Here is a 19956-nt window from a genome sequence, read left to right as displayed (position 1 = left end):
TAGTTGTTTTGGGTTTTTTGGGAATATGAAGGGATGCATAATTTTTTTAAAAATACTTTATTTGAAAGAGAAGGATAAAGCTTAGGATAGAGCTTTTTATTCTGCAGACTGGGTAGACTTTTTTTGCGATGTGTTTAGGCTTTATCCCCTTATTTAAATAGGTGAACTTTTAGCAAGGGTATTCTCGGATTAGCAATTTATGATAAATATTTGACTTTTCCTCTGAAATATGATGGATGGAGATTGAGATTTCTAGCATAGCTATGAGCAAATAGTACTATAAAAATATAATTGCTTTTATCTAGTGGCAGCCTTGAATAGAAGTTAAAATCCCACCGGTATTCATTTGGCACATTTTGGGGAGAGGAAAAAAGCCTACCAGATTTTTTTTGACTCAAGGATGTACAAAAGCAAGAAGCCTGCTCTAGTGTTCAACTTCTTTAAAACACTAACTTTTATTCTGAAACAGGGTCTTCAGGTTTCAACAAAACAAAAGGTGTCCCCTTGGGACTTATTTGAAGGTCACAAAAATCCTGCTCCTCTTTCCTGGGCATGGTTTGGTACCGTTCGTGTCGACAGGAAAGTGATAAAATATGAGGAGCAGCAGCATCTCCTCCTGTACCACACACACACCAAACCCAAGCCACGGAGTTACTACCTCGAGCCCTTGCCCCTTCCTCCAGAGGAGGAGGAGGAAGAGCCCACCACACCTGTCTCTCAGGAACCAGAAAGAAAGTCAGGAGAGCTCTCAGATCAGGGAAAACATGCCACGGATGATGAGAAGAAGACAAAAGGCAGGAAGCGAAAGTCAAAATCAAGCTCAAGGGCTGATGTAAGTAGTTGGTGCCTCATACAAAACTTGCAATATCTCACTGAAGCATCTGATGTTGCATGGTGCTGTCCTGGCTACCTTCAGAAATTGTTCTGCACCCAGAGGAGCGGCTCCTAATAAAGGGAGTGAATAGAGATGGTCAGAAGGAGGGTGGATTTCTATCAAGTAGAAATCAGCGTAGAGCAATGTACCATGCTTAGGATCTTACGTGCCATATAAAATACGCTAGACTGGATCTTACTCACTAAATATTACTCCGGGTTCCATATATGCTTTCTCTTGTTTGGTGTAAAGTACAGCTGTTATTGTTTATATCAATTTCTAAAATTCCTCCTGTTCAAATTGTGGAGACCAAATGTTGGTTTAAACCCAGGTCCCGTTCAAATGGAAAACAATTTGAAAGAAGCTCTTTCACGTGGGTAAACTGTTCTACTGTGTGGTTTGTTCTGGTTTCTGAGACACTTTCCCTTTTGGTTTTAATGGCTTTTGAGATGTGGGTTCCTTCCTGAGCTAAAGAATCCCTTAGACCAAGGGTTTGAAAAACGTTCCTGGCACCACCCAAATAATAATGTACATTTACAGTAGCAGGATTCTGCGGGTTTACATCTTCTTCACACTGCTGCCAGTGTAGTCTTACCTACTGTAGATGTGATAGTGTTCTGTCAGCATCCAGCTGGTTTGTCAGCATGTTGTGTTTTAAGTAGTTGTAATTTTAAGATCATTTTCTGACCTTTTTGATATTTCAGTTAAGTTCCTCTTGTTAGTTACATACTGATACAGTAAGCTGTCCTTGTGCTATACCTAATTATAGCCTGCAGAAAAAACTTGCTAATAAGGTAAAAATGGATGGTGTGTCTGTGAAGTTGTTAGTGTTAATTACCTGTGGGCAGCCTGAGACTTAATCTATTTTTTACATCATTGCAAACGACAATGGGACCTGTCTCTGTCCTTTAATAATTTAGTAGGAAAATTGGCATTATTTATGAGTTAGTAAGGTATGAATGTCAGTAACATTCACTTTTACTGTGTATTTTAAGGAATATCCGCAGAATAACTTATATAGAGTGCCTCCCACTTATTCACCGATTTCCTCTCAAATGATGCACCATCCTCAGTCTGCCTTGTGGGGTTACAACATCATGGGACAGCCGCCGCAGCCCGGCTTCTTTGTGCAGAACCAGCCCCTCCCACCAGGTACGTGTAAGCTTTGAATTCACAGACATGGGGCTTTATTATTTGATGTATGATAAAAATTGGCTTCTTATAGCCACATTCTTTTTCTAACTTTCTCCGAAGCAAGTTGTGTCTGCTGTTGCCATTTATTTTACTCCTTTAGTTAGCCCTCTTTTTTTGAAGGGCTTTCTATTATTTGTTGTAGGTCTGTCTCTATTAAGCTATTGAACTTTTTTGGTAGATAAGCAAAAATTACCTACTCTGGGATTTGTGGTGATAGTCCAAGAAACCTGGTAGAAATTCAATGAGGAGTTAAATAAGAGAGGGATGATTAAAAGGAACAAGTGACCTTTGGGTTATTTCTTCTATGATTCATACCAAGAACCATGATGGCTAATTTAACATCTGCTAGATGCAATAAATAAATTCACGGGCTCACTTTTTTTCAGCATTTGTGATACGTGCTTAATTTTTTGTAGAATTGTTTTGTTTCTTCTAGTTAATGTGTACACAGTTTAACATAGGTATTTTACTTGCTCTAGGGGGCAGCAGTTTATGATGTTCTGAGAAATATTGTGTTCTTCTCTGATATTATGCAGAAGTTTAGAAGTTTTGTTCCAGTTAAAATTTTAGATATTCTTTCTGGAGCTCCAAATACAACTAGATCCGTATTTTAAGTGTGTAAAAGTCGACTATACCAGACAGTGGCTAAAAAGGTTTAAGGAAATGCTGATTTTTAAAAACAAATATTTGAGATTGCCTGTGTATGGATACGTGATTCTTATCAGATAGCAGAGAGTGCATAAATTACTGCCATCGCATTATAAAATTGGCTTGACATAATTAGCTGTTCATATCATGCTTTTGATCAGACACGCAACTTCTGTTCATCAGTAGTAGTCAAATGTTTTATGTGACATAGAATATGCAATAGCCTTTAGCCTTTTTACTTTTTGTTGTAATTTACAAGGGATAGCCTTCAAAGTTATTTTCCCCGTTCAATTTTTCAGGCCTGTAATCTGGTTTAATCCAGTTCACTGTCTGCCTTTACAGCGATAAGTTTATTATCGGTATAGTAGAGCTAACCGAAGAGGAGCTGATGAACTAGCAGTGATCTGTACCGACATCACTCTTATGGAAGACAGAGACTACATTTGTGTTTTGGGTGGTTTTTAGGTGGTTCCAGGCTGGATCCGACAGGCTCCTTTGTTCCAACCAATACGAAGCAAGCCCTGTCGAACATGCTGCAGCGGCGCTCTGGCACCATGATGCAGCCCCCCTCTATCCATGCAATCACGCCTCAGCAGCAGTTGCTCCAGATGAAACTCCTGCAGCAAGAGCAGCAGCAGCAGCAGCGGCTCCTCAGGCAGCAAGCACAGTCACGGTCTCTCCAACAGGTTTGTCCAAACCCCCAAGTCTGAAGAGCGCCACGGTGGTTTTGCCTTCCGCTAGGGTTGCTTGCCCTGCGTAGGCTTACAGAGTGGAGGGCCAGCTGATACTTACAATTGCAGTAATACCCTTAATATTGCTTAGCCAGGGCCACCTGCTTTTAAACTTCATTTGCCCTTTGGTCTCTTAGCCCCTTCTGGTTTTCCTATGTTTCATAAAATTAGGTTTTGCTTCTGCTACTTGATGATATTCTTGTTCCCTGTTGTGTCACAGAGGCTTTCATAGTGTAATGCATGGTGCTGTGTACCACCAAACTGCAAGTAAGCAGCAGAGGCACAGCAATGCTCTTCACAACTGAAAATCCAGGAAGTCCACCAGGAGCCGTTTCCATACACGTGTGCACACAGACACCCATGTTCTCTAGAAATAGTTGGTATTTCTTCTCTTAATGTTTTTGCAGAGAACAGCTGCTGTGTGCCAAACTGCACACGGCTATTGTGCAACACCCTTCAGAGCCTAAGCTCCTTCTCAGAATATGGCTACAGATAGGCTGCTTTTGACTTAATGGTGTAAGAATAGAAAATTGTTTTTTGGATCCCAGATAACCTGCAACACATGTACAGTGGTTGGTGGTAAAACCGATAACTTCTCACCTTTATTTTAAAGTCTTCCTGACCCATTCTTACCTTCATGGCAGAATATATTACATTACCTTTATGCTGTCTTGCCTTCAAACTCTGTGATGTGCCCTCTTTGCTCAAAATAGTCCAAATTTTCAGCAAATATCCTCGTAATTTCTCCCATGCTATCTCTATTTTGTTATAGCTCCCTCTTTATCCTTCTCACCCGTCTTTCGATCTCTCTGCTATGATACATGCAAAGCCCTCTGTAGTGCTAAAATTGCTGATGGGCTACAATAGTTTTTCATGGGGCTGTTCATAATTGTGAAACCAGGGTTTCCCTGTGTGTGTGCTGTCTTCTACCTTAAAAAAAAAAAAAAAAAGCAGTCCCCGAAAGCTGTGGATGTGTGTTTTTATAATATCAATGGTACAGTGGATATTTAATCCTGCATTGGTGCCCTGTAGGCACTATGAGGTATTAAGGATCAGGTACCGTAAATGTCAGGCTACTGGGCTCTACAGTGAGCCATTGCTTCCTATTTAATAGAAACTCTGTAATATTTCTTACACTATCTCACAATTTTAGTGTTAGTCCAACTGGCTTTCAATTACTATGAGAGAATACAGGCTTAAATAAGAGCGCTGAGTAAACAAATGACCATTGCTACTTATGGCTAGGTGGATCAAAAAGTGAAGATCTAAAATAACATGTTATTCTCTCATTTAAGAAATGCTGTTATTTAACACTGTCACATTTAGAAGACAAAAGATGTTGTGTTTCCCTTTTGATTTCAAATAAGGACAGTATCTGAGGTGTTAAGAGCAACAGTTAACTTCTCCAAAGTGCTGCATGGACAGGTTGTCAGTAAGGAGAATAACCTTGCCATGAAGGCATGAATCTATGCCTAAATAAGATTAATAAGGTGTCTGTGATGAACTTTTTCATAAAATTTGGATCAAACTTTTACAATGTAAAAGTTGCACTAAAACTCAGCAGAGTAGGTTCACATGTGTATTTCAGCTGACGTTCGACATGTGCCGGACGTTCATCAGTCAGTGGTTCTGTATCAGCCGTGGTTTTACTTCTGCAATAAGGCAGCATGAGTTAAACTGATGTAAACCAAGTCAAACCAGAGCCATCCAACCTGGGCGTTGTTTCCCAGTTACTTCCACACAGTGGCATGCACAGCCAGGTCCTTTGGGCCGGGGAGCACCCCAGATTGACACTGTTTTCCGTCTAGTTCTAATATATTGCCTTACTGGATGTTTGGGAAGAATCATGATCAGAGGGCTAGATCACCTCTCCTATGAAGACAGAGCTGGGGTTGTTCAGCCTGGAGAAGAGAAGGCTCCGGGAAGACCTTGTAGCAGCCTTCCAGTGTCTGAGGGGAGCCTACAGGAGAGCTGGAGAGGGACTCTTTGTCAGGGAGTGTAGTGATAGGACAAGAGGTAATGGTTTTTAATTGAAAGAGGGGAGATTCAGATTAGATACTAGAAAGAAATTCTTTACTGTGAGGGAGGTGAGGCACTGGAACAGGTTGCCCGAGAAGTTGTGGATGTCCCGTCCCTGGAAGTGTTTAAGGCCAGGCTGGATGGGGCTTTGAGCAACCTGCTCTAGTGGAGGTGTCCCTGCGCATGGCAGGGGGGTTGGAACTCGATGATCTTTAAAGGTCGCTTCCAACTCTAACCATTCTATGATTTAGCCTGATGCTTGAAAACTTTCACTGTAACGAAGTGAATGAACAGTTCACCAGGCTGCCCTGTCTGCTTTCCTTGTCTCAGCGTGTGCTGGCCATGCTGACACCAGGGAAACCCCTCCAAGGTCCCAGTGGCACTGGGGCTTTGCGCGCTTCCCAGCACCCTGGGCTGCCCCGGTGGGACACCTGCCTGCGTCCATGGTGCTCCGGTTCAGAAACACGTCCTGGGGAACTTGTGGTTCTTCCTGCAGTCCTGGATTTAGAGCAGGAAATGCTGTGGCAATGAACAAGCCTGAAGATAGTACCTGAAAATTCAGGAAGAAGATGATTTGGAAGCTTTGCTACTGTGTGGTGCATGTTGTTAGGTAGAGCTTAAATAGGGAAGGTTTCTTCTTTGGTTTTTATGTTTCTGCAGCTGCAGAAGGAAATTGCCTACTCGGCTTGAAATCACTGGCACTGGTGTGGAGAGTTCTGTAAAATCAGTCCAGGAGGACTCTGCTCTTTAGTGCTGTGCTGTGCATGCTGTGCTTGTGAAAACAAATACCTGTGGTGCAAGGTCTTTAAGAACCACGACTTGTTAAAAAAATGTCAGTGTTAGGTATAGAATTAATAGGCTCCTGTGAATGATAAGGAGTCCTATCCATGTTTAGAATTTCTCTTCATAAATGTCACAAAAGTATTGAGGTTCATTAGCATAAAAAACACTTAAAAGGACCTTGTTAGTGTTCCTAAACTTCAGCATTCTATGAGTACATACAGGTGAGCTCTGTAAAAGTGCTGTACTGCTTCACTAACAATCCAAGCCTTATCATGTATATTCTTTGTATTGTTTGCTATTTTCTCGCCTGTCCTTTTCCTTTAGGATGTCTGTAGCACTGCTGTATCCCTTCAGGATGGCTTTGACAACATAATGGTAACCACTCTGAGACCGTGAACTTCTCTTTATTTTTTCTTTTGCACAAACATGCATTTATTTCAACACACAGGCTGCACACGCTGCTTTTGATGAGAATGGTACGCTTTGGCACTCCTCTCACCTAGGTAGCGCAGTGGCTGCATGTGGGAAGGCTGTGAATACACCTGCACACACAGAATATTTTTTTTTTCTTACAAATATTTCCAACAATTGCAACATCGATGAATTTTTTTTTTCCTCTTCTGTTTTGTTTCTCGCTGTGAAAGATTAGAGTAGCTGCAAGGTATGTCCAATGCCATGTCCATCTAAGCCTGGCTGGCGTGTTCCCATTCTGCCCTTGGCTCCCCACCAGCAGCTGGGTCTGCTCCTCTCTGCTGCCATCAGCTGTGTCGCAGTAAAGGATGGACCACACATCCTTCTTGGCCACCAGAGCTTCCCAGGCAGCACTTGGAGCCTGTTCCCGCTGTGGTGGGACAGTCGTGCCACTCAGCTCAGGCAGTGAGGGTTGGCTCCCCTGGCCCTGCGTGAGCTGTAGGTTCCAGAATACCAAAATGCTTCTTGTCCCACCTGAGCAGGACAGCATGCTGCCTGACGGTCTGTTCCTGAGCTACGGCAGAATGTGCACTGATGAGAATAACCATTTTTTGTTACTGCCTAAACAAGTAACAGCTAACTCATACCTGTTAAATTATTACCCTTCACAGAATTCAGTTTTCTGGGGAAAAACAGTGATGGCATGAAGCTTCATCCCTAATATCTCTGTTGAAAAGCCTTCCAGATATTAATTAGAAAACCTGTTGCGGTGTTACTTTGCAGGACTTTCGTCCTGTTTTAGGGAAACTGCAACATTGTTAAAAGCACTAATTGGAAAGACAAAGCAAAACGTGTTTTCGAAAAGGCTGTGCTGTTTTCCCTCTTGTCTATATTTTATATAAGTGCAACCATCCTGTTGTTACTGGTAACATATCAGAAGAGGGTGTAGATGACCATATTTGCAGTTAATTAGGCACGCCTAGTTATGCAGCAAGGATACAGTGACGTCTTTCAAATCTGTCATCATCATCTTATCTAAATAAGCGTTAGTGTTTCATTGCCTACTTTCAATGTCAGATTTGGTCAGATTTTGGTTAAAATCCGCCTAAAGTGCCATGGCTGCTACAATCACCTTTGCTAGTCCCAGCACTACCTAGAAAAGAAAATTCCCTCCAAACACGCTATGGTCACATACCTAACAGGAAAAAGCAGTAAGTTTTGCTTCAGCGTAAGGTAAAGAGAACAGTGGTTATTACTGTAGCATTGCATCAGCATTGTATATAAGTATTTGGGTTTTTTTCTCTTTTTTTGTTGTTTTGTTTTTGTTTGACGTGCATGCAGTTCTGGCTTGCAGCAACCGGCTTGCATGTTTAGTTAACTCTTTACTAAATTATGCAGGGAGGGAGAAGTCCCCTTGAATTAAGCAACATCTGCTGCTGCTCCTCGGGAATGCAGAGCTCGCTCTCACAACACAGGAGCTCGCTCGGTGGCCGTGTGCTGCCGTGGAATAAATTGATCTGTCCCCTACCTAATGAATAGCTTTTTGCTTGCGTTTCACGTGTGGTTCTGCTTGTGGTGCTTGCCTGGCCTGGGCGGTGGTGCCTTCGGTACGGGTGCTGCTCTGGAGTCCCACCCTGCCAAGCTCTGCTGCTCGCGTGTGCTTTAAATGGCAGGGAGAAGATCTGTGGGCAAAACTCACTTGGGGCTTTCTGCCCACCCTGTATTGCTGGGAACATGCAGCTGCTCGCTTAGGATTTTGTTACGGAATTAGGGCCTAATTCAGTTTCCATTCATACAATTTCCACTGGCTTTGCAGGGGCACGGTTTGCGCTGCATGGGCATGAGTAGACAGATTTTGCTCTTGGGCACCCCAGGTTAGCTGTGACCCAGAGAAACAAAAGAAAAACACATGGAGCACCGCTCCGCAGAGCAGCTGCACAGAACCCACCAGGTGCTTGTGTTACTGCAGGGAATAGCTTAAGGCACCAGTTTTTCTAGAAATCAGTCATGATTTTTCCAGATTTTACCTTTGGGTGACTTCAAGTTGCATCTTTATCTATCATGTGATTGGCATCTTTGAAAAAGTTTCAGAAGCAATTTCCTCAGAGGATTTATTGGTGTTTTTTGTTTCTCTTCTTTTGCCTCTGTTTAAAAAAAGAAAAAATCTTAAGTAGTTGAGTACCTTCCCCCTGTACTTGGCTGACATCTGTTTATGTGCATCCCGACTGCAAGACGTATGTTCTGTTCCGCGTTTCAGTTTCTCACCTATCAGGTGGTTGTTTTGAGAGCTCCCTGTCTGATTTTGCAGATGTTTTTCCAGATAAATTTAATTTACCTTAAACTTCTGTCAGAACTGACAGATGTTACTCTGTTCACACCTCCTAATATGTTTTTCAGAATTTTCCATGAGACAGTGGCTTGTTTTTGAAACAAATCCTTAGTGGAATTTCTGCTCCTTAGTGTAGCTGGTTGTCTCAGAGTTGGCTGCTGTCCTGCCTGGGCCTTAGTCACCCCTTTAGTGGTGGTCCCAGAGGCTGGCACAGAGCCTAGCTAGGTCTTGCTTGTTTTTAAAAGAAAGGAAGGTATGAAAAATGTGTGTGCCAACCCTGTGGCCCCCTGTGGTAGCTTTGCCTCTGGTTTTGCATCTTGTCCTTGACCTCTTCTGTCTGTTCTCTACCCAAAGCACAGGGCGGTTAATCCAGCCCCGTTCACAGCGGTCCATATCTCTTGGGGCTGGGTCAGTTGAAGCTGGAACACTTTCTCTCTACCATACTGCTTCCCTGAGCGATTCCCGTTCACAATAGGTAGCTCTGCTTCTTTCCCAGGTCTGTCGATGAGGATGCACATTTTTTTAAACCAAATCCAAAATAATAGCTGAACTGCAGGAGTGCTGGTTGTGCTTACAGACCTGTTAATGTTTGGTGTAATTATCCCTAAAGGGATGGGAGCAGATAAAGAAGGAAAGTTCCAATGGTGCTTCAGTATTTTAGCCCATGTGAGGTTTTCTTTTCCACCGGACAGCCCTGATTGTAATGTTGCTGCTTGCAGTGTGTTATCAAGGTCACTTTTAGCCTCAAATTATAATGCATCTCTATAAGGATATCCTAATTAAAATGGCAAAGGCTTTGTTGGAGGACTTGGATTTTTTTGTTTGTTTTTGTGGTGAACCGGGCAGCTACAAGGAAGGAGCGTCACTGCTTCCAGCTCATGTCTGCCACTGGGCTTTTTAAAGTAGAATGTTTTTCAAAATGATCAAATGCAGCATCACAATCGCACAAAAAATACACAGACTTGATTGTATCCTTGGAAAATTCTCATTCATCAGTTTTTACAATCTTGGTCCTGAAATTAAGTCTAACATTTTTTTTTTCCTCTTTTTCTGGTGCTTCAAAAGATATTAATGCAATTATAGTTGAAAATTTTAAATTATTTGCCATTAATTGGCCATAAATATGGAGGCAATCTGAAATGAGCAATCCAGGCTGTCTGCTGATCAGAAACAGGGAGTGTGTTTCTGAGCTGTACTGGCTGGGAGCTGGAGATGCTTGCGTTATTACCCATTTATCAAACTGGTATTTTGTGTGTCATCACAAAATTTGCTAATCAGCGTTTGCCTGCTTCATCTGGGGGAAAGCTAGTAATCAGGTAGCCTGAAAAAGATACCGACTGTGTATTTTTTACTGGGGATTATCATTCACTCTAAGCTTCCTATATAATTTAATGTACTGTCTTCAAGACAGCTAGAGTATTTTTTTCCTAATCCTTTGTAAATCCTCATTTTAAAGGGTGTCTGCAAGACCTCTGGTCAGTAAATGCCTGTTTCTTCACTGCTGCTGTGTTACAGTCATGTCAGAAATCAAACAAAAGTCAATTCTTCTGTCTCCCTATGAGTAAATGCAGTTCAGTTGGGCACTGGGCAGCAGTGCTGTCTTGAAGGAAATGGTCAAGTCTCTCCATGACTCTTTAGGGGACAACTTGGTGGGGTTTGTGTCCAGAGCTGGACTTGTTGGGGGTGTGGAGGCCGTATCTGATGGGCGATGTGTCTTTCAGGGTCAGCCGATGGACCAAGCTGCTATTTTCACTCCACAAGTTCGACCCCCGTCTCAGCTTCCACAGTACCCAGGGTTACAGCAAGCACAGGTACTGCACTGCTTCCATGGAGTGTATGCGTAAAAATGCTTTTAAACAGAGCTCCTTTACCTCCCAGCCTGATTTTCTATGTGTGGGACAAGCCTCCTGTGTGTGGCCTAGGGTAACGGTGAGTCCTCTTTCCAGGATGCTTGTGGTCTCCGCGCGCTGTAGCTTGTAAACGCTTTTAATGTGGTCACTTCCCAGTTCTTCCTAATGTTGTTGCTGTTAAAGGCAAGCATACTTCTGCGTTAAGCCTGAAATTTAGCCAATTTTTGGTGAGATAGTGATACCAGCAACTCTTCATTATGTCATGGTCATTCTGGTACTTGGGATTCGGAGGAGGAACAAAGGAAAGAGAGAGGTGGAGCTGTGGAGCAGAGCCCCGCTCTCGCTCAGTGCCTCCCCCGGGACGGGTGGCACGGGTGCACGTCCCACCCTGCTGTGTGTGACCACGTTGCAGCTGCTTGAACCCACAAAGAGAAGTGGGGTGCAGCCAGTGTGGGGGACTCACAGGTTGGTGCGTGGGCATCTCACTGACTTGCCTCTGGTTGTCCAGGCTCTGGCTCTTTGGTAAAAGCCATCTCTTTCTTTTAGAGTTAAGCTAATTTAAGTGCGAGCGCGCTGAAGTTACTTTTCTGCCTGTTTGCCCCGCAGAGCATGCCTCACGGATACACCATGTACAGCACTCAGATGCCTTTGCAGCAGCAGCAGCCCGGCGGCGTGGTGCTTTCCCCCAGCTATACCCCCCGAACCTACCCGGCGGCTCATTCCAGCCCCGGGCTGGCCGAGCGGCTGCGGCAGATGCAGCAGCAGCCCGGCGGGTACATCCAACAGCAGGCTGCTGCCTACATCCAGCCTCTGACAGGCACTCCCCGGTGAGCCTCTGCGGTTCTCCCAGATGGTAACATTGCAGGAATTTAATGGCATTGCTTAGAGATCTAAAGCTTTATTTAAAATGAAGTGTATTAATCAAAATGAGGTTGACACTGGGTCTAATTAGCAATAAATATGCCTTTCTCTCCAATTTCCTCCTGTTTTTTTCCCTCATTTAATTTTTATTTTAAGTTGGTCTTGGCACATGTTGTAGCACAGTTGTCCTGTGTGTTTGTAGAACATAAAAGTTCATTTAAAGATAGCTGTTGGTTCCCATTTCACTACACACACAGATATGGTATCCATATTATGCAAACACGTGTGTGGTATTGAACAATAAATATTCCAATATAGTCAAGAAAACACAAGTTCAAAAAAAACCTCAAAAGGTTTTGCCTTGACTTTGTTGTCAGCCGTGTACGAAAACCTACAGAGAGCATTGCGTTAGGAATAAAGCTGCTAACCTGAATTGCCTTGTCTTTACTGAGTTTTAAACAGCTAATTTAAATTACGAGCTTGTTAATTTCCCCATGTATGTCTTTCGGCTTTGTTAATGTTAATCACTCCCATAACATCCTAAGAAAATTTCTCTTGCTTGGTGGGGTGTTTTTAGTATTTTAGCAAGTAAAAAGTCTTTATATTCAGTTTTAAATTCATGATAACGTAACTAGGAGATGTTTTGTTTGGGAGAATGTTTTAGTGCTTACGTGGAATTCTTGCTTGAAATGTAGAAACTCACTCTTCCCAGTAAAGCAAGAACTGAATGCTTGGATCTGTTCTTCTTGTTAGAGGAATGTGTTATTACATCAGTTACTGGGCAATAGTATGGTACAGCTTCTATTATGGAATAATTTTCAAAGCGTTCATATTTGGAAATATATGCTTCCTGTAAAACGTAATGTCTTTTAAATCTATAGAAGTCTAACGTCACAGCTTATAGTTGAGTAATCCTACTTGTGCTCTATCTATAAATGAAGTATAATCCATTATTATTTTCCCCCGATCAGACTGAGCCATCAGCCTTTGCAGCCAAATTCTCTGGTTGGAGGGGGACTGGACAGTGCATCGACGGCGGGTCCTCATCCGGCCCTGAACGCGGTGCCGCTGCCTCCGGAGCCAGTGAGACAGAGACAGCAGCAGATGCGACAGCAGAGGCTCTTCCAGGTGAGGGGCTCAGCTGCACTGGAGACCCAGGGTGTTTCAGTGCAGGAAGGGAGCGTAGACGTCACTGTATCGGGTGATGCATGTGTCTTCAAGTCTAAGCAGCAGAGCCTGGTGCTATAAACCCAAACTGCTCTTACTCAAGTCCGGTAATTCATTGTTTACATTTGGGATTTCCAAAAGAGAGCTCTGAACATACATATAAAATTCAGTACTTTATTTCTCAAGATTGTAGAATGCCTCTGGAGAAGGTAAATTTGAGAATGGCCAAGCTGAATGTGCTGTGACAAAAGCAGTGGTTGTGCTCTCCCCTGTCTGGCCGTATATTGTGCACCAGAATTAAATGGAAGGGCTTGCTTCCTGTCTAGCCTATTTCCTATATTCTGATTTGATGATACATTTTTAATTTGAAAGTAAATATCAGTTTATCAGCTAAATATGTAGAGAAGTAAATTACATTAAAATCCTTCCTGTGGCCCTTTGATGGTTGGAGTTATTTTCGTGTTATCATTCTAATGCAATAGCTATCCATACCAGTTCCTGTTGAATAATGTATTTTATCTAAATATTTTGATGTTGTAGTAAACTAAATATACCAGCCTTTAAGTATTTTTTGGTCTATTATCAATGCTCCTTGTCAGCCTTGGTGGCTGACGATGAAAGCGGAGAGGTGTGAGGCTTATCTCCCAAACGGGGCCTTCAGTGACCGGTGCTGCAAGCCAGCCCAGCTCCTGTGCTGGCCATCAGTCGTGAGCAGCAGCCCAGCTCCTGTGCTGGCCATCAGTCGTGAGCAGCCGTAACTGCTGGGCTGGTAGCTGTTCCCCGAGGCAGAGTGCGTGTCGTGTCGCTGTGGTTTCAATGCCCATCTCCTTTCAGTTGCAGCAGCAGCAGGGGCAGCAGCAGGCGCTTGGTCTCCAGCCTGTGCAACCGCAGCAGCCTTTGGTAAGCGGAGGCGACTGCCGGGTATTTTGGGGAACTAGTTTTTGCTGTAGCACTTAGAAAAGCGTTCACTTGAAGCTGTGAGGTGCTGCTGGTTGGCATTCCTCCACCTTGCCGTGCTTGCCCTGTGCATGAGCATCCATGCTCCCCCCGCTCCCTCTGGCGTCGGCTGCAGCCGCCGGCAGCTCCACCTCCACCAAACTCCAGCCCCTGCCTTAAGTCGTGTCACAAGTGACTTGTGAGTGACTTCGGGCCTTCAGTTTTTAGGATGTGCTGCTAACACGCTGGGGAAAAATGGCTTTTATTGTTTGAAGATCCTTTTAAATTAGATCATTAGTCATAAAATGGAGCTGCGTGACGACAACTGTACAAACAAAATCGTTTGTGAGACGTTCCTTTATGCTGAATTGCAGCCTTTTATAGCTCAATGTATGATTGCTAAATCACTGTCACTACCACGTCATTTTTATGGACACATCCACTGAATTTACAATGTCATTATGCTTCTTTCCTGTATTTGGGCAGGTTTTTTCAGGCATAGTTAAGGTAGTTGAGGATAACTAGGAAAAGTTTGCCGTAGAAAAATGGAGAAAATACAGTATTGCTGAAATTGCTAGCCTCTGAGTTTAAAAGCATTAATCAACATGATGTTATAGAGAAACTGGAGGTGGCTTGTAAGTGCAAGAGTAAGGATAAATGAAAGGAGTTTATCTGATAGCTATTGAAAGATCATTTTCATCCATTTTTGAGCTTTTCTTAGTAGTGTTTGTATCTTGAACAAAGTGCATGTGAAAGACCGTTGTGGAGACAGAGCACCTGCCTGGCTGCGGGCTCCTCTTCCAGCACTTAGCACAGCAGAAAGCTTTCTGCGTGTTGGTTTCGTGTCCCCAAGAAACCCTGGTGTGGTTAATGCTTTTACTAACCTCAGCATTTACTGAGGACTGTTAGCCAGATGATTACACAATGTATTTTAAGTGAAGGATTTGGTTTCAGAAAGGGAAAAGATGCTGAAGTCTTGTAAAACACTGAAACTGCCTTCAGTAAGCAAAAGGTTTCACTGAAACAAAGCCTGGGTGTTTTCTGTAGCGCAAGTGATGTTATTAAAGTATTGAATAACTCCATTTTCGTTCAGCACATCACATTTTCAAACTGGTCAGGCTTGTTGTGTATCCTTGTGCAGAAGCACAAAAAATCACTTAGAGGCACATGCGTTTTCACCAAATCTAATGAGAAGGAAAACTCCAGGACTTAGGAAGCAGTTCTAGAGAGCCTAGAGATGCTGAGAGACAGTAAATGGTGAGGGTTTGGTCTGGTTTGTACTCGCTGGCATAGCAGTACCTATGCATCACGATTCCCCTCCCAGGAGTAGGTAAGAATGAGGGAGTTGTGCCCTCGGCTCTCTGTCCGCAGGAGTCCAAGATAGGTCCTGCACAGATGGTTTTCTTTCATGTGGGTGACACGTTTTCCAAGGGAAGAAATGCTTCTTGTATAGGCAGACCTTTGGCTCCAGAGGTATCCATCCTAACGGCACGCACACAGACCGTCTGTCGTAATTCAGTAGCACAGTGTGCAGTATATTCAGCACTCTGGCATACAGGTCATTAAAAGTTGCTAATAGAGAACGATTTTCCTCTGAAAGACAGCCAGAAGCGTGGAATGGGAAGCGGTGCTTGTTCTCCTGCCCATCCTTACTTGAAAAATAGGCTTCATGGGTCAGATATGTAGGGAATCGTGCATGCTGTCAGACCAATTAAAGACTAAACTCTGCTTTGGTGCAAGTATAAATAGAGTGCAAATTTGTGAAAGTCAATGCATTTACATCCAGGGCACTTTCAAAGTGATTGAAGTCATGATTTAATTCATTAACAGCAGATTTCTTTAGAAGCTTTTTGTGTCTAATCCCTTTGTGCTTAATGCCATGGACTGGAAGGGCCTTGTCTCAACCCTGATCAGAACGATGATTATTTTGCTCGGTGGAGGAGTTGGCCCGGTTGGCTGGGCACTGGTCCGTCTCTTGTTCCACTGGAGCCAAGAATTGAGCGTGCAGCTACAGCCCCGCTGCAGGTGTGCAGCGCAGTGAGCAACGTGTGCTTTGTGCTCATCCTTCGTTTTACCTGAAGTGCCACTGCCCTGGGAAAAATATTTTTCGAGAAGCTTCTTTTGACTATTAGGCTTCAAGCACACGTCAGTGTTTTAAAATGCTAGAAAGGCTGTTAATTTTTATTTGCAGTTTTGATTTGCCTTGTCTTTGAACAATACAGGCAGTAAAGCTGCTCAGGGTGACTTGCAGGATGAATACCGACCTCTCCAGAGGTGGAAAAGACAGAGACTGACTCCGTCCCTTGTGTCTGGCTGGACACATGTGACACTTGTAACACAACTGGAAATGCGTGAGGTTTCAGGGAATGCAGAAGACAGATGTTCTGTGAATTCGAAGTGAGCTCCGTGTGTCCTTGCTGTGCTGTGAAGGTCCGGTCAGGGCTGCCATGGGGGCACCGCCTGCCGTCTGCAGTCCCCCGGCTGATGGGGCAGCGTGAGCTGATCGCTTCTGCAGGTACCTGAGCTGGCACTGGCCCTCTGCGAGTTCTTCCATCTTTCATGTTTCTCTTGCAGTTCCCGAGACAAGGCTTACAGCAGACACAGCAGCAACAGCAGACAGCGGCGCTGGTCAGGCAGCTCCAGAAGCAGCTCTCTAGTAAGTGTGTGCGTGCATGGATGTACGTAAATATGTATATATATGTATATTTGAATATGAAATTGTCTTTCTGGAGATGTTTTGCCTATTTAAATGCTGCCATATATAGATGTGAGTGATTTACTTACTGAAGGCTGGTTAACCATCCCAGTGGTGATGTAATACCAAAATTCTCGTGCTAGTGCATCCCATGGGTTTCTGTTGGTCTCCAGAGAAGCCTGAGTCACTGGGCTGGCAGCCCAGTCACAGTTTGCTGCATGTTTTCTCCCCTCCCTTCTATAGTCCTACCACAGGCAAAGCCCCCGTGGGAAGTAGCCCCTCTTGCGTGCATTCGATAGGTGTATAAGGGAACGTGTTAGCATGTTTGCTACCGCTGCATGAAATGCAGGTATTTTTCTGTAGATACAAGTCATGAGGCACAAACGCTTCCCTTTGCTTTATCAACCAGGTAACCAGCCACAACAAGGAGTGAACCAGTACGGGCATCCTTCACACTTCTGAATCAGCGATGGAAGGGAGACGTCATGTTACGTTTGCACTGAAGAACAGAACATTCAAAATTCAATGCACTAGTTATTGCTAGAAAGCAAACTTTAGTTTTCTTCTCTTATTATTTCAATAATTATTTTTTGTGCTGCAGTTGATGTGAATATGTAACAAGGTGGGTTTTTGGGGTTTGGGGATTATTTTTTTTTTGCGTTTAACTAGATTTAAATGTATGGACTTGTGGGTCTATTTGAAGAATGTTATAGCAGATTTTATGAATTCGGTGCTTTTTAGGTCCTGTTAATTTTAAAGAGGACAAAGAATGCTGGATTTATTTATTTGTGGGAAACACTTTTTTGGGTTTGTTGATTATTTTTTTTTTTTTTTTAATTATTTATTTTTTGTTTAAAGAACTGCACTGGACCAAACTGCTGAACTGAAAGGCACTTCCGATTTTGGCATAGAAGTTAATTTGTTCATTAAAATATTCGCCCTTTCTTTGTTGGTAGAACAAGCATCAATTTAAATTGTGTTTATTTGACTGTAATTTTCATATGCACTTTATAAAAGTTCCTTGTTTAAAGTACCAATTTTCTCTTGCTCTCATTGTGGTAAGAAGGTGCTGAGTGGGTTTATTGCTTGTATTAGAACTTCTTAAAGTTTATATTAAAAGCCACAATGTAATGTTAATAAACCTACTAGAAGTAGCTGTGTTTCCTATTTGGTCTTTTTCATATAAAGTTCACCAGCGATGAGTTCTGAAGGAGTGCACGACGTAGCAAGAAGGACTGAACACTCAAATCAGGTTTTGCTCTACTCGTGTAGGGAAATCCCCGAGTCCTGGTAAAGCCTCACGGGAGGCGAATCTCCGTCTCTCACTTGATGCCCTCAGTAACAAGCCTCGTACCTGCTTTCACAAAGTGAACGGGGAAAAGCCACTGAAGTCCTTTCTGTGGTTTCAGCGCTGCCGTAACTGACAGCTCTGGGTACTGAAGTGGCCCGAAATGGGTTATTCCTGTTACCTGTGTCTGCTCCCCGTGTTGTATGGTAAGTCCTTCAAATTGCATGTTTGAGTCTTGATGGCTGGGCGAGTTTCAGCAGTGCAAGGCATTATGTGTTAACAGCTTCCTTGCAAAACCACAGGTAAATTATAAATCAAAATTACTGCAAACAAATTATCACTCAAACCTGTTCAAATATGTCATAATTTTGCTCGTATTAGAGTTAAAAAAACAGTAGAAATTTAATATGATTTTATGTAATTTAGGAGTTAGTCTATATGATGTTGGGTTTTTTTGTTTTGAATGCAATGATTTTGGAAGTGGAACATGCTTCTAAAATATACACAGGAATATTTTTTTCCCTGTTTTGTATTAACTCAATTTGCTTACTTTACCATACAAAGAGTTTATCGAAGGTGTCGTAGTCAGGTGTTCTATGGGGAGGCAGAAAACTGCACTGCGCAAGCTTCAGAGGGCTGTGGGAAGCAGTACAGCTGATGAAAGAATACTCACGGCATGGAAATCTATAGACAAGTAAGTTTTGATTGGCTTTTGCAATAGTCAATTAAGTCTTATTTATGTAATTATTTCTGTTTAGTTTTTTGTTTTTTTTTTTCTTTGAAGATTTACTGTTCTTCACAGTAGTGGAAGCTATTACAGATATTAACCAGTGAGATTGGTGTAATCCAGCTGTTTTGTGGCTACTGCTCCATCAATGCTGTGGAAGGAGGGAACACGCCCACAGCAAACCCGTATGTCGTGGTTGACGTCAGAAAATGATCAAACCAGCAGAAAACCGATCCAAGGTGAGGTTACAGTCTTAAATAAAAGAAAATTTAAAATTCCCCAGGTTGATTGTGATGTGGTTAAATGAGGCAGAATCCGCATTTGGCTCTTGGGACTCGAATACTTTCTCACCGGTGAGTGTCTGGTTTGCTAATCAGCTGCTGCCGAGAGACGTTAGTGCAAGCGGTTCGGACGCTGCTGTGGCGCTAGCACCGAGGAGTTCCATTGCAGGAAGTGGCATCGTACAGGCCCAAAAGAGACATCTTACCATTCTTGGATTTTTTATTAAGAGCTGGAGTTGTTCCTGAGGCAGGGGATGTTTATACTGAAGCCTTCACACATCATCAGACTCTGCAATGGATGCTGAGACCGCTCCCTCCAGCAGCCCCAGCTGAGCCGGGCGGTCTCTCTGCTCCGCTCCGGCAGGATCAGGCAGTGCCGGGCGCTGCAGGCTGTGGGACCAGCTGGAAGTACAGGGATGGCACCGTTCATTCCGTGAGACACACACGTCCTGAACTTGCAAACTTAAGGAGAAAGACTGCATTGCATGTATTTTCACACCCCCCCGTCCAGACGTTAATATATCTCTTAGGAACAAAATAAGAAACTCTGAGCTTTTATTACTGGCTTTATCTTTTACTTGACCAGTCCAATCTGCGATTCATTCGTGTAAAATGTGTAGGTGGCAATTTCCTACCATTGTGAAGGCATTTTTCCCTCATGTACAGGAGGTTGCTTCTTAGACCTGTCTACTGAATTGAGAAATCAGAATTCTAAATTTATATGCAAATTGATACAATTGTTTTCTAGTGAGAAATCTTTTAAAAATGCTTTTGTGACAATAGGAAAAAGATACCAAGCGGGAGTGTTTCTACACACGATCTGTACAATTTTTCTAAACAGCATTAAACAGAGCTTCCTCTCCCGTTTGAAAATGAGAATAAACATGTTCTGTATGTACTATCCCAAAGTTCTTCAAAAAAGACTGTGTGAAACAGCTCTATTGTTAAAAATACTGCACTACTTGTTTCACCATTGAATATTTATTAAAAAAACATACTAAATATTCAAACTTATTAAGAAGATAATCTGCATCACAATAAAATCTGCTCTTTGGTTCTCAGATACTCTTGCTTTATGTGACCCATGCCGATGATAGTTATACAAGGTGGACAATATTAAACTAATACAAAAAAGTCGATCCTTTACTGAAGATCTCTAGGT

General features: G+C 42.9%; 1 protein-coding gene across 1 annotated transcript in view; it reads left to right on the top strand.

Moving 5' to 3' along the window:
- MED12L (mediator complex subunit 12L) overlaps positions 1 to 17530 on the top strand; it is a 148138-nt gene extending 130608 nt beyond the window's left edge. The window contains exons 35-43 of the mRNA XM_074152934.1: positions 470 to 832; positions 1870 to 2026; positions 3182 to 3402; positions 10711 to 10800; positions 11446 to 11666; positions 12672 to 12882; positions 13711 to 13767; positions 16378 to 16459; positions 16908 to 17530. Coding sequence (XP_074009035.1) covers positions 470 to 832; positions 1870 to 2026; positions 3182 to 3402; positions 10711 to 10800; positions 11446 to 11666; positions 12672 to 12882; positions 13711 to 13767; positions 16378 to 16459; positions 16908 to 16960 — 1455 coding nt within the window. The 3' untranslated portion in view covers positions 16961 to 17530. The remainder of the gene's footprint in view (positions 1 to 469; positions 833 to 1869; positions 2027 to 3181; positions 3403 to 10710; positions 10801 to 11445; positions 11667 to 12671; positions 12883 to 13710; positions 13768 to 16377; positions 16460 to 16907) is intronic.
- Positions 17531 to 19956: the final 2426 nt, after the last annotated feature.

This window comes from Numenius arquata, chromosome 9, assembly GCF_964106895.1.
Source record: "Numenius arquata chromosome 9, bNumArq3.hap1.1, whole genome shotgun sequence".
NCBI lineage: Eukaryota > Metazoa > Chordata > Aves > Charadriiformes > Scolopacidae > Numenius > Numenius arquata.
Note: the sequence above shows the minus strand (reverse complement) of the source record. Positions and strands in the feature narration are given on the sequence as shown.